Below are 14389 nucleotides of genomic sequence, written 5' to 3' on the forward strand. Positions count from 1 at the left end.
GGTTGCAGAGAACGTTTGATGAGCTGGTGGTTGTGAAAGTGTCTCATCACTATCAAGTGCAGTTCTAGGATTTGGTGTTTTTATCTGGGGTTGAAAGACCCATTAGGAGGTTGGTGTTTTGTTTGTTTTTGTCTTCTGCCTCCTGACTTCAAGATTCTATTGCTCCTTTGCTGTCTTAGATGATGGGAAGGAGTCTAGTGTTTTTAAGTCCTCAGAAAATGCAATATAGTTTTGGAAGTTTTAGCCACGGCAATCAGAGAAGAAAAAGAAATAAAAGGAATCCAAATCGGAAAAGAAGAAGTGAAACTGTCACTGTTTGCAGATGACATGATACTATACATAGAGAATCCTAAAGATGCTACCAAAACCTACTAGAGCTAATCAATGAATTTGGTAAAGTAGCAGGATACAAAATTAATGCACAGAAATCTCTTGCATTCCTATACACTAATGACGAAAAATCTGAAAGAGAAATTAAGGAAACACTCCCATTTACCACTGCAACAAAAAGAATAAAATATATAGGAATAAACTTACCTAAGGAGACAAAAGACCTGTATGCAGAAAACTAGAAGACACTGATAAAAGAAAGTAAAGATGATACCAACAGATGGAGAGATATACCACGTTCTTGGATTGGAAGAATCAACATTGTGAAAACGACTATACTACCCAAAGCAATCTACAGATTCAATGCAATCCCTATCAAACTGCCACTGGCTGTTTTCACAGAACTAGAACAAAAAATTTTACAATTTGTATGGAAACACAAAAGACCCCGAATAGCCAAAGCAATCTTGAGAAAGAACAATGGAGCTGGAGGAATCAGGCTCCCTGACTTCAGACTATACTACAAAGCTACAGTAATCAAGACAGTATGGTACTGGCACAGAAACAGAAATATAGATCAATGGAACAGGATAGAAAGCCCAGAGATAAACCCACGCACATATGGTTACCTTACCTTTGATAAAGGAGGCAAGAATATACAATGGAGAAGACAGCCTCTTCAATAAGCGGTGCTGGGAAAACTGGACAACTACATGTTAAAGAATGAAATTAGAACACTTCCTAACACCATACACAAAAATAAACTCAAAATGGATTAAAGACCTAAATGTAAGGCAAGACACTATCAAACTCTCAGAGGAAAACATAGGCAGAACACTCTATGACATAAATCACAGCAAGATCCTTTTTGACCCACCTCCTAGAGAAATGGAAATAAAAACAAAGATACACAAATGGGACCTAATGAAACTTAAAAGCTTTTGCACAGCAAAAGAAACCATAAACAAAACAAAAAGACAACCCTCAGAATGGGAGAAAATATTTGCAAATGAAGCAACTGACAAAGGATTAATCTCCAAAATTTACAAGCAGCTCATGCAGCTCAATAGCAAAAAAACAAACAACCCAATCCAAAAATGGGCAGAAGACCTAAATAGACATTTCTCCAAAGAGGATATACAGATTGCCAACAAACACATGAAAGGATGTTCAACATCACTCATCATTAGAGAAATGCAAATCAAAACCACAATGATGTATCACCTCACACAGGTCACAGTGGCCATCATCAAAAAATCTACAAAAAATAAATGCTGGAGAGGGTGTGGAGAAAAGGGAACCCTCTTGCACTGTTGGTGGGAATGTAAATTGATACAGCCACTATGGAGAACAGTATGGAGGTTCCTTAAAAAACTAAAAATAGAGCTACCATATGACTCAGCAATCCCACTACTGGACATATACCCTGAGAAAACCATAATTCAAAAAGAGACATGTACCACAATGTTCATTGCAGCGCTATTTACAATAGCCAGGACATGGAAGCACCCTAAGTGTCCATCGACAGAAGAATGGATAAAGAAGATGTGGCACATATATACAATGGAATATTACTCAGGCATAAAAAGAAACGAAATTGAGTTATTTGTAGTGAGGTGGATGGACCTAGAGTCTGTCATACAGAGTGAAGTAAGTCAGAAAGAGAAAAACAAATACCGTATGCTAACACATATATATGGAATCTAAAAAAAATGATTCTGATGAACCTAGAGGCAGGACAGGAATAAAGACGTAGACATAGAGAATGGATTTGAGGGCACGGGTGGGAAGGGTAAGCTGGGAGGAAGTGAGAGAGTAGCATTGACATATATACACTATCAAATGTAAAATAGGTAGCTAGTGGGAAGCAGCTGCATAGCACAGGGAGATCAGCTCGGTGCTTTGTGACCACCTAGAGGTGTGGGATAGGGAGGGTGGGAGGGAGGCACAAGAGGGAGGGGATATGGGGATATATGTATACATATAGATGATTCACTTTGTAATACAGCAGAAACTAACACACCATTGTAAAGCAATTATACTCCAATAAAGATGTTAAAAAAAAAAAGCCAAGAAAAAATTGTAAAAAAAAAAAAGTCCTCAGGGAACAGATATTTCCATACTTTCCAAACTGTCCTGGCTCCTCCTGCCTAACTGAACTCTCCCTTGGCCTGAAGCTCCCCTCTGCAGCCCAGCATCACCACCGGCTGACCCTAGGAGTGGTGGTAACAAGTCTGATGATGGCCCTGCTTATCACTGCTAAGAGCTTTCCTTGCATTGTCACCTGGAATCCTGACAACAACTTTAGGAGGCAGGTGCCATTATGAACTCCCGTTACCAATAAGGAAATGGATGTTTAGAGAGTTAGGGTTTATTTCTCAAGGCCACGTAGCAGTCAGGTGTTAGAGCCAGGATTTCGATCAGTGTCTGTCTAGTTCTAAAGCTCTTTGCTGCCTCTCCACACCTTCCCTGAAGGAGCTCAAAGTGTGATCTTATGGCCCCAATGCTCCTGGTTTGAGAAGCAAGGGAGAAAGAGCAGGTCAGTCAGATATTTCCTGGACTTTCAGAGTTTGGTTCATGGTCAGGAGCCTGGGTGAGGAGGGGTCCCTCCTGCCTCCTGGGGTGAAGCCAGGACACAGCGTCACCAGTTGAGCCCCCAGAAGCCAAAAGGTTGAGGGAGCCCAGCCCAGGATGGAAGTTCACGTTACCTCCTCTGGTTGCAGAACCTGGGGGTCCCGGGTTGGAAGCTGCACAGGGCCTTCTGGGACAGGGAGAGCCCGACTCTAAATTAAGTACTTGTACCTGCCTTGGATCACCCTGAACCTGGCCCTGTCTTCTCTCTCCGCTATGGCAGGGCACGTGCTCAGAGAAGGCAGGCTCGTCTTAATATTAGTCTGAGCCAAACTGGCCTACGACAGTAAATCCGCTGATGCCGCTGCACGCCCACCACTGCTTTGGGCCAGCCAAGGTCAAGAGGAATGATTTGGGGTTATCTTGCATCTCACGTCCTGATAGGGCGCTCAGGGATCTGGGTGGTGTTTGTGTTGTGTATCTGCATTTCCACCGCCACGAAGTAGAATTGGACCTGCCCAGTCAGGGCTTGGGGACCTGTCCTAGCCCTGTCCTCGACTGCCACACCCCCTCTCTGCCTCAGTGCCCAAGTGGAGAATGAGGCGTCGGACCGGATGATCTCTGAGCGTCCTCCAACGAGTTGAAGGCTGCTGCACCGCTGCAGCCTCCTGGAAGGCTGTCCTGGCCTGGTGAGCAAACACGTGGCCTCGGCCACATCTCTACACACTTCGTGATGACCTACACTTTTGCACAACTTAGTTTTTATCCAAGTACTTTACACACGTTACCTCATTGGGTCTCTGATATCCCTCTGAGGGAGGCAGGATGTTTTACAGCTCAGGAGACTGAGGTTAAGAGAGGTTGAGGGACTTACTCAAGGTCACATAGCAGCAAGAAGGGGCAGCGCCGGGATCCCCGACCCAGGTGTCCTGATTCCTAGTCTGGTCCCCTCAGCTCTACTTCCTGCGTGAAAGCTGCGGTCAGTAGCCTGCTGTGACTATGGGGGTGGGTGAAGATGGGGACCTAGTCACAGGATGTGCGGGCTGAAAGGGAGGGACTGTGGGAATCGGGGCTCGCTCAGTTTACTCTTCTTTGCCCCAGAGTGGCCTGCCTGGGATAACAGTGGGTCTCAGGCTCCTGCCGTGGTGAACCCAGAGCTCAAGGTGGGGAGAGGTGCTGTCTGCCTGGGCATCTTCCCTGATGCCTCCTCCCCGCCCCCCTCCTCATAAGCAGACATGCTTCCTGCTCCTCACAGCAGGGCTGCGGACCCACCCAGCTCTCTGTCTGCAGGCTTGGGGAGGAGCAGGCAGGGGGCGTGGCGGCTGTGCCGTTGCCTGAGTGGGTTTGTAACTGGTGCAAACGGTGCTTTCCCCGCAGAAGAAATCATCTGGGCTAGAATCCATCTGGGTAGATGGGGGCTGAGTTCATCTCCCGCTCACGCTGAGAGGAAGGCTCCCTTCAGAGCGGGGGTGGATGCAAAGCTCTATGCAGATCACCTGGCCTTGACCCTGCTGGGGTGGGGAGCGCTCTGATGTGAGGGCAGGGGAGGGGTGGGTGGGAGCTGCCACTTGCTGTAGGGGCGGAGGGGGGGCGGTAAGGAGGCATGGGGGCTGGGGTGAGGGCTGCCACTTACTGAGGACAGCCACGGCCGTGATGGTCAGCAGGCTCAGCAGTGCTGCGATGATGGGGATCCCCACCTTTCTGAAGGTCTCCAGGGAGGTGCGGGCTTTGCGCAGGGGGGTGACATCTGTGAGGGGGAGGGGAAGAGCCTGCAGTCAGTACTCGGAGGCCACCCCTGCCAAGGCCCACAGCTTCCCCACCCTCTGGCCCCTGGTGCGGAGCCCAGGAAAACTTTGGGGACCGTTTTGGTTGGTGCTGGGGTTACTCCTGCAGACTAGGCTTAGCTTCCTCAGCATAGGGGCCCCCCACCTCCTTTCATTTACCCAGGCTTGTCCATCTTTCACAGGTGCTCCTCTAGCCCATGGCACCTTCTCTTTGTCTTGACAACCTGTTCTAGGATGTTTCATCCCGTCCAGTCTGACCTGCATCTGTCCCAGGAGAGGCACGTACCCTTTCCCTTTACTATCATGTATCCTCTTTCCTGACTTATCTTTTGATTAAACTACAAGCTCCAGGAGGGCAGGGGCTGCCAGCACAGTATGTGCTTAGTGGAAGCTTAATAAATACTTGTGAATGAAGGTTGACCTAATGGCCTTCATCTCCAACTCAGTTCAACACACAGCCAGTCCCTAGAAAGGTCCTGTCTTTAAGGAGATTCCAATCTGGGGGAAGAGGCAAACAGGGACACAATTGCCAGTACCACCAGACACCATCAAGGCACTTAAATGGGCCTTTCTAGGTGGAGATGGGAGAGGGAGGAGTGGGTCCAGCTTGGTGAAGGCCTGGGCGTTGGGAGCTGTGAGCTGCTGGTGTGCCTGGGATGTAAGGTGGGTAAGAGCATGTTGTGGAAGCAGGGCTGTCAAAGTCAGCTTGTGGAGAGTCTTGACTATCACGCTAAGGGGTTTGGATTTTATCCTGAGGGCAGTGAGGGACCATGGAAGGCTTTTAAGCAGCAGAGAGATATGATCACACTAATATTTAGAACTATGACCCTTTCATCAGGGAGGAGATGGACTAGAACAAGAGTCTGGGGTTCGGGAGACCAGGAGGGACCTACTGATGTCTAAAACAGAGGCAATAATAACTATATTGTCCACGTCACGTGGCTATCCAAGGAGATGGAACATGGCAAGGCTTTAAAAGATTAACTTCTCACAAAGTATCAGGGATAGGCTCTTCGGTGTCCCCTCTCCTTGCAGGCAATAAGCTGGGGAGACTAGGGCAGGGGACTTCTCCAGGGAGAACTAGGGCAGGAATTATAGCAACCCTGAGAATCCCTGGAAAGCAACAGGCCAGCTCTCCTCCCCCTCATCTGCACATGGCTTTCTCCTTTACCTCCATCAAATTGTTCTTCAGATGTCACTTTCTTACTGAGGCCTTCCTTGACCTCCCTATTTAAAATTCAATCTTCCAATATTTCCTATCTTCCTTCCCTGTTTTATTTTTTCAAAGCATTTATCACCTCTAATGTACTGTATATTTTACATATTTTGTATATCATCTAGCCCCTCCCAACCCTGCCTGAAATGAAGTCTCCAGGAAGATGGGGATTTTTGTCTGTTTTGTTCACTGCTGAGTCCCTGGTGCCTAGAACAGTGCCTGGCCCCTAGTAGGAACTCAAAAAATATGTGTCAAACGAATAAACGATTTGCTCTTTGCTTGTCCTCTTCAGCACATCCCTTCTGCCTTTCTTACAGGTCTCATTTTATTCTGTCTGGAATGATGGCTAGTTATGTTTCTGTCTCTATCTCTTTCCTCAGCTGTTCAAAAGCAGAGAATGGCACCCTGCCAGAGACTGGTGCCCAATAAGTGCGGATATCATTGGATGTGTTGATAGGGAAAGCGTAGGAAACTCTATGTTTCCTCAATAGGGAGAGGTTAAACCTCAGACACAGAGCTCTGGCCCCAAGGATGTGGGTTGGTATTGCCTGTTATTATCAGGACCTGGCAACAGAGTAGGTTATTAATAATGTTGTCGGACATTGTTTTTAAAGTTCCAGCAGTGAGTGTTCAGCAGTGCCCTCTTTCCTGCGGCCATGGACATGGAGACATTCTGTTCATTCATTCATGCATGATTTCTTCATTGAGCACCTACCTCTGGGGATACAAGGTTGGCTTGTTTTCCCAGAAGTGAATGACTTATTGGGAGTCCTTTGATGAGTTCCCTTGTCCAGGGCCCAATGTCTCTGCTTCCCTGATGTTCTCACGGAGAACATCATCAGGAAGCGAAGGGTTTTCTTGGTTTATTGTCTCTAAAGTTTATGGTTTATAAAGTTAACCATCCCGCTGAGCTATGAATAGCCTCCTTGCCTTGTTCCTTCCTCCAGCCTGTCCTGCCCAATGCTGCCAGACAGACATATTGCTCTCATCCCATCACGTCTCTGCTCCAGAACCCTCAAGGGCTCCCTATGACTTCCGTATCTTGACCACCCTCTCCTCTGGGCTTTCAAAGGCAGTGTAATTCGGCTTGCCTCTCCCAGCCAAATGGACTTCCCACTGCTAGTCCTCGCCAGCCCCATTTCCACATGAGCGGTTTCACTCCCTGGTCCTTGCACAACCTGTAATCATTCTTAACCTCGGAATCTTCACTTGGCACTGATTTCTCCCACCCGAGCTCCCTTAATTGTTTTCTGGTTTGGCTGTTCCCAGGCTTACTCAGGTGGTGGAGCCCTTGTATGTCTAGTGTTCTTTGGGGACACCACGGAATATTGATAGATTAAATTCCAAAGTAGAAACTAGGCATTGTTTTACCTGCTGAATATTATATTGTTTGTGATCTTTATTAACTTGTGACCCTGAAATAAATAAGCTGTCAAAGTAAGTGGGATTGGTCATCTCCGTATGAAGCTGTCATATTAATTTGTCTTTGCTCACTCGTTTTGCTGATCCAGGTTATCAGGCATAGGTATCAATGGTTTAAAAAAATGGAACGGGAGGAAAAAAAACCCCTATATTTGGGAATACTTCATCTATTAACTTATTTTTCTCTGGTAAGTCAGGCAAACACTGCCATTTTCTATTCTACCAGTGAAAACACCTTTGTCCAGCTTGTTCCTCAGCAGCACCGTCAGACTGTAAACTCCATGAGGGCAGGGACTTTGGCTGTCGTATTTACTGCTATAGTCCTGTGTTCAGCCCAGGGCCTGGCCCGTGCAGGCACTCACAGTATTGTTGAAGGGATGAGAGAATAAGTAACTGAATGAATGAATTAGAAAATCACTGCTGTTGGCGTTTTAGGTTTGATGGTTCTATTTCCCCAGAGACCATGCCTCCTACTTCTAGAATGAATCCTGGAGATGACACTTGCTTGATACATGTTTGTTGAATGGTGGATGGTTGTCTCCTGTAGCATTTAGCACTTGGAGGTGGTGGTGAGGACCATGCAAGAGGGGTTTAGTATCTACTTGGTAACTGAGTGAAACTGAGCTAGACAAAGGAAAGCCAGACCTGAGCTTACCGAGGCTGTTCAGGGGTTGATTGCTGTCGGGATCCTGTAATTGAAGGAAAAACAGTCAGTGAGTTGAGTGAGGGAACCTCTCAGGCTGGGGCAAAGAGCCCAGGAAAGGGCTCTTATCTGCATTCCCTTCTCCCTGCTGAGTCTAAGGTGGGGGGCTCTATGATATCTAAATAATTGGTTTAAAATATAAAATTCAGTTATTCATCTAAATGACCTGGTACAACAGGTTTACTAATTGTAGCAACTAGTTAGCAATTGAAAAACAACTGGCTGATGGGCTGTTGTGTGTATTGCTGAGTTTCTTAAGATGATTCTGCTCTCCTGTCTGTTTTTGTCGATTATTTGCCTACTTTTATAGATATTGTAGTTCTGTAAAAACTTGAATGGACACTTCACCAAAGGGGATACTTCCATGGCCAGTTAAGTGCCAAAAGATGCTTGACGTCATCACTCGTCAGGCGAATGTAAATTCAAACCACAATGAGCTGTCTCTACAGAGACACCAGAATGGTTAAAATTTAAAAGCCTGACAATACTAAGTGCTGATGAGGATGTGGGGCAACTGGAAATCTCAGACACTGCTGCTAAGAGTATAAATTGGTACAAATATTTTGGAAAAAGGTTTGGCTGAATCTACTAAAGCTAAACATATGACTATCTTATGATTCTTTGTTTTTTGTTTTTTTGTTTTTTTTAATTTGGCTGCACCAGGTCTTAGTTGAGGCACGTGGGATCTTTGTTGCCACATGCAGGATCTGCGTTGCGGCATGTGGGATCCTTTAGTTGAGACATGTGGGATCTAGTTCTCTGACCAGGGATCGAACCTGGGCCCGCTGCATTGGGAGCTCGGAGTCTTAACCACTGGACCACCAGGGAAGTCCCACTATTCTATGATTCTATGACCAGGAATTAGGGCCAAGAGAAATGAGTACATTTGTCCAGCAAAATACCTGTACATGAATCTTCATACTAGCTTCATCCATAATAGCTAAAAATTGGAAAAACCCCAAAGTCAATCACTGACGGAATAAATTGTGGTGTATTCGTATAATGGAATATAATTCAACAATGGACAAGAATAAACTAGTGTTAAATGCAATGACACATGGACGAATCTCAGAGACATAATAATGAAAAAAAGAAACTAGACACAAAAGAGTATTATTTCATATATATGATTAAAAGTTAAAGTTACTCCATGGTGATAGAAGTCAGAATAGTGATTATACTGGGGGTTATTTGAAGGAGCACGATGGAGCCTTCTGGAATGTTGGAAAACTAGATCTTGATCTAGGTGTTGGTTACATGGGGGTATACGTGTGTAAAAATTCATTGAGAGGTATACTTTAGATTTGAGTACTTTACTGAACCTAGGTTATACCTAATAGAACAAACAGACAAAAACAAAAAACTACCAGGACACTAAGGTATTTCTCTGAGTGTAGTCTTAGGTCATCGTGAATACACATACACAAATGCACACAAGGCTCTGTTCTTCCACTCATTTGCACCACTACACGTGCACTGAGCACACACACAGCCACATAGGGGCCCACACAGGAGCCCGCACACAAAGGCTCTCATGCAAAGTACTTGCACCCTTTCCTGCAAGGCAAAGCTTAGGGAAGGGTGCTGCCTAAGTTCATGCTCTCCTGCCTCCCATGAACTCTCTTTCTTTCCTTTCCTCGCCTGGCGTAGGACCTGGAGTCCCTGGGCTGGGCGAGGCCTAGGTCTCTACCCAGGGACATGCCTGCCCGCTGGCTGAGGTCACGGCCGCTCCAGTGGAGGCGGAGGAGCTGCAAGCCCTTGGACATTTCCAGGTGGGAATTTTCGCAGTCCCATCTGGGAGTGAGAGGGCCTCTTCTAACCCCTGGGTGGGTGTCCGAGATTAGAAATCGTGGGGTCCCTGGGTGCTGCCTGCTCCCATGGTTGAGTGTTGCGGACATAGTCGTTGGGAGGAGGAGCTTCTTCCTTTCTTCCCAAACTGCTGGAGGGATGTGCCTGGTTTTGCCCTATGGGGGTACTAGGCCATGGGCAGCTGGGGGATGCAGCAGAGATAGCCAGGCTCTGCAGGGGCTGAGTTGGAATTCGAGCTCTGCCTCCTATTAACTGGGAGCCTTTGGGCAAGATACTTAACCTCTCTGAGCTTCAGGTTTCCCCTCCCCTCGGTAGAGTGGAGAAAATGACACCTACTTCAAAGTGCTCCTGTGAGGATGAGATGCGATATCTGGTGGAAAGTGCGTGGTTCACAGAGAGAACTCTCTTCCTGGCCCTTCCATCCTGTGCCCCCGGGCATTTGGCACAGAACTCTATTCTAGCACTCTCCCGTTGGGTGGTCTCTATTTCTTATTGCCTTTGTGCCCTCAGTGCTTTGCATCCGGCTTGTACCTAGTAAAGGCCCAGTAAATGACTGCTACACTGAACTGAACTCTGGGCTCTGCACTGTAGTTCCTTCCGGGCTGTCTCTCCTCCACCATCACCAGGGCCTGGATAGGGAACTACTTCCAGGATGAAGATGAGAACGATTCTGGCGAGTCTGTTGTGGTAGCTACAGAGCCAGGTGATAATCTTACCAACAGTAAACTGTACACAATTGGCGCATAGCAGTTTACAAAGCCCTTTGGTCTAACTCAGTCAAATACAAAGGTGAAAAGAATTGACGCTCGTCTGATAACCAGAGTGGGTAGTATTCAATAGTTAAGTATCAAACGACTATTTTTGAGTGTCTGTGTTGTACCAGGCACTGCTCTGGGAGCTGTGGATTCAAAGACAAATGAGAAATAATGACAGCAAGGATGGGAGAAGTGCCCAAACAAGACAGGTGAGGCCCTGCCCTCAAGATGCTGTATCCTGGGGTGGGGGAGTCAGGGGGAGAGTAGGAGAGGCCAGGTCGTCAACAGATAAACCCAGAGAGTGATGGGTGCTATGCAGAGAGTAACATGGGTGATAGGAGACAGCGCCTGGCTGGATACTTAAAATGGGAGGTCTAGGGAAGGGGTCAGGTTAGGGAGGGCCTCTGGCTGGAGACTTGAATGACAGGAAGTAGCCAAGCAGGCAGGAACAAGCTTGGTGTTGGAGGAACAGAATGGAGATCGGTGTGGCTATAGCAAGGGGGGATAAATAGACGGGCGGTGGGAAGATTCAGCTGTGCTTCGAAGATAAAGGCAATAGGCCTCGCCAATAGATTGGATGCTTTTGGGTTTTTAGTGAACAGGCAAGAGGGTATTTGCTGAGATGTGGAAGGCTACAGGAGGGGCAGGTTGGAGGGGTATCAAGGACGTCCAGTTAGTGGCCAGTCCCCTGTCAATTCATTCTTTCTCACGGAATCTGCCTGCACATACATGTCTGCACTGGTTGAAGTAGGTAGGGTAAGTCTCTTTGTTTATTTTTCAGCAAATACTGACTGTTTGCCTTTGATGGGTCCGGAACTGTGCTAGAAGCTGAGAGACAGAGGGAACAAAAGAGGCTTTTGGTCTGTATTTTCTGGGGCCTTGGATTCCTCATCTCTGAACTGAAGTGACCCTAGTACCCCTGGCTAATATGTTTTCAATCGCTATCAATTGAGTAGTGGTTATTAAACAGAAAAAACAATCCATACCTTTTTGAAAACAAAAGAGAATGAGGAAAAAACCCTGCAAGATAGAATGATAGAGGCTGCGATTATCTTGGTCATTACTGCACCCCTGGTGTCTCCTACAGTACCTGGCACATAGTGGGTATTTAATAAATCTTTGTTGAATGAAAAAATTAAGGAAAATATTGCAGTTTCAGGGTTCAGTCCCAGGCCAGCCTTGAAGACACTGACTGAGGTAATTCACACAATGGAATATTATGCTGCAGTCAAAACACATGAACTGTGGTGCCACAAAGTAATATGAACGGCGTGAGCAATTTCATATTAAAGGAAAAATTAAGTCCCAGAAGATTTCATCTAACACAGTATCTTTTTTATTACAAAAAAGCAAAGAAATGGTGAACATGGAATTCAGGATGATTCTAGCACCATCTCTGGCCTATTGAAGATGTACAATCAAGATTTGTTGAATTGATAAACAAAAGGGACTCGCCCACCTACCTCAGCAAGGGGATCTCCTGGTTAGATGTAGGTTATTGTTGAAGTCTAGCTTTTGTTTTGGGTGGTGGGTTTATGGAGGCTTATTACGTTGCTGAAACTGTGTAACTAGGTGGTGAGTTACAGGGAGCCCCGCATGGACCAATAGTGAAAAATGCCATGAATCAATGATTATGATTTATCCAGGGCCGTGCACCTGAGGGTCAAAGTGAAAATAAAAGAGCGGCCGCCTGGTTCTGCTGAGGGATTTGAGGCTCAAACTCCCATCCTCCTGCTGCTCTGCTCTGCCTCTTATGCTGCCTGGCTTCTTCCATTTAGTGGCCCACTCTTTGGCTTTTCTTGAAGCCTCTCTGGCAAACATCTCCAGCACAGAGATCAGAGATGAAGAGCTGCTAAAATTCTGGGAAGGGGGAGCTGCTGAAAGTCAAGGGCATCGGGGATAATGCGTAGGGAGTTGGGTGCGTTTTAGGCCTACGAGTGGCAGCTGAGCAACATCAATGCCAGTGACTTTCCTGAGCAGGATAAAGATGGGGATCCCAGCAGCTGTGTCGCCTTTCAGTCCAGAATCAATCCTGAGCTGGGGGAAGGAGGGAGGGAGGCTGAGAGATGTGGCGACCAGGTAAGGCTCTGCGATCTGACCCAGCCCCCAACACTGTGGTGGGTCCCTTCCTGATCACGGTGTGCAAGGCTGAAAGGGTCTCTGGAGTAGAGAGAAAACCAGCCAGACAGGGGAAATGTTTTGCCCTGTAGCTGATGGAGGGAAGAGGGCTGAGAGGCCACCAAAGACCGGCTGTGCCTCCTCTGCTATGCTGGAGGCGTCTCTGTTTACCCCCAACTTGAACTCAGCCCCTGGCCACAACTGCCACAGCCTAGGCCGCCCCCAGCGCACGCAGAGGCGTTCGCCTTCTCCTTTTGGTCGGGGCCACTGGCTGGGTCAGGCCCGTCTGCTCTGTTGATTCAGTTTGCGTCAGAGCCCTGACTCATGGGGCCAGCCCCACCGGGGTCCGACCCAGGGCTCATCCAGGAATGAGGCACTTTCTGTCTGTAGTCAAATGGAAGGGCAAGAATACCTGGGGCTCTGGGGCCTGAGCTGGAGGAGGTGGGAGGTGGGGTGGGTGGGTGGAAGTTAGTTGAAAAACACCCACCCATTTTCTGATTCACCCAGAGAATCTTCTTTCCCTGTTTCTCAGTTGGTCACTGGTGGCAGAAAGACATTAATCCAAGATCCAAATGTGGAGGCAGAAAAATTAATTCTGCAGTTGGCTATTGTTATATGTCTTTCGTAAATGCTGTGAGGATTAAATACTTTCACAACAACCCTGAGAAATTACCCCACTTTACACAAGAGAAAACCAAGACTCCTATAGATTGAGTGGTCTCCATGGCCCCAGAGCAAGTAAGTAACAGATCCAGCCCTTGGGGCCAGCCTTTTGGACTTGGTGGACAGTTGTTTTCATTTCCCCACTGTTTCAGGAACCTATCTGGTCGGCATCAGCTGGTACTGGGTCCTTCTGATTCTCCGCTCCCCTGCAATGAAGTCTAGTTGCATGTAATTAGCATGCAGTCAACATGCAGAAATTACCCCCGGCATCTTCCCAGCCCTTCCTCAGTCTGAAGGCAAACCCACCTCTGCCTGGTTCCTGAATCTGCTAAATCGTCCATAAACAAGGGTAAGAAGACCTTCCTCCCAGACTGTATTGAGGTAAGGGCCTACTGCAGTGCTTGGCACCTAGTAGGGACTTTATTGATATTAGTACCCCTTCTTCCCTCTCTTCCATTTGCTTTGTACCTTTCTCACCTGCTTCTCCTTCCTTTCTCTTTCCTCAGCCCCTGCTGTTTTATTATTTATTCATTTATAAATTTATTTTATTTTATTTATTTATTTTTGGCGGCTTTGAGTCTTCATTGCTCGAGCTGGGTTTCCCTAGTTGCGGCGAGCGGGGGCTACTCTTTGTTGCGGTGCGCGGGCTTCTCATTGCGGTGGCTTCTCTTGCTGTGGAGCACGGGCTCTAGGCGCGTGGGCTTCAGTAGTTGTGGCATGCGGGCTCAGTAGTTGTGGCTTGCGGGCTCTAGGGCGCAGACTCAGTAGTTGTGGCGCACGGGCTTAGTTGCTCTGCGGCATGTGGGATCTTCCCGGACCAGGGCTCGAACCCACGTCCCCTGCGTTGGCAGGTGGATTCTTAACCACTGCGCCACCAGGGAAGCCCAGCCCCTGCTGTTTTAGATCCCAAGAAACTCCTGGTTGGGTTTAGCTCAGCTGCAAATCACAGAAGAATATCTCAACTGTTTCCCTTCCAGCTCAGAGATGGTGAATCAAACGGAAGGCAGCTCTTGTTTTT

The 14389-nt window shown here is 47.3% G+C and overlaps 1 protein-coding gene across 9 annotated transcripts in view; it reads right to left on the reverse strand.

The window, feature by feature from the left end:
• Positions 1 to 14389, reverse strand: part of TMPRSS4 (transmembrane serine protease 4) — a 37967-nt gene that overhangs the window by 13514 nt on the left and 10064 nt on the right. For all 9 annotated transcript variants that reach the window (XR_005020938.1, XM_036861028.1, XM_036861027.1 and 6 more), the window contains exons 2-3: positions 7979 to 8012; positions 4535 to 4648 (exon numbers count right to left, since the gene is read on the reverse strand). Coding sequence is in view for 8 of the 9 variants with exons in the window: in XM_036861028.1 (XP_036716923.1) it covers positions 4535 to 4648; positions 7979 to 8012 (148 nt within the window). In the remaining variant the exon portion in view is untranslated. The remainder of the gene's footprint in view (positions 1 to 4534; positions 4649 to 7978; positions 8013 to 14389) is intronic.

Source organism: Balaenoptera musculus, chromosome 8 (assembly GCF_009873245.2).
Source record: "Balaenoptera musculus isolate JJ_BM4_2016_0621 chromosome 8, mBalMus1.pri.v3, whole genome shotgun sequence".
In the NCBI taxonomy this organism is placed as follows: Eukaryota; Metazoa; Chordata; class Mammalia; order Artiodactyla; family Balaenopteridae; genus Balaenoptera; species Balaenoptera musculus.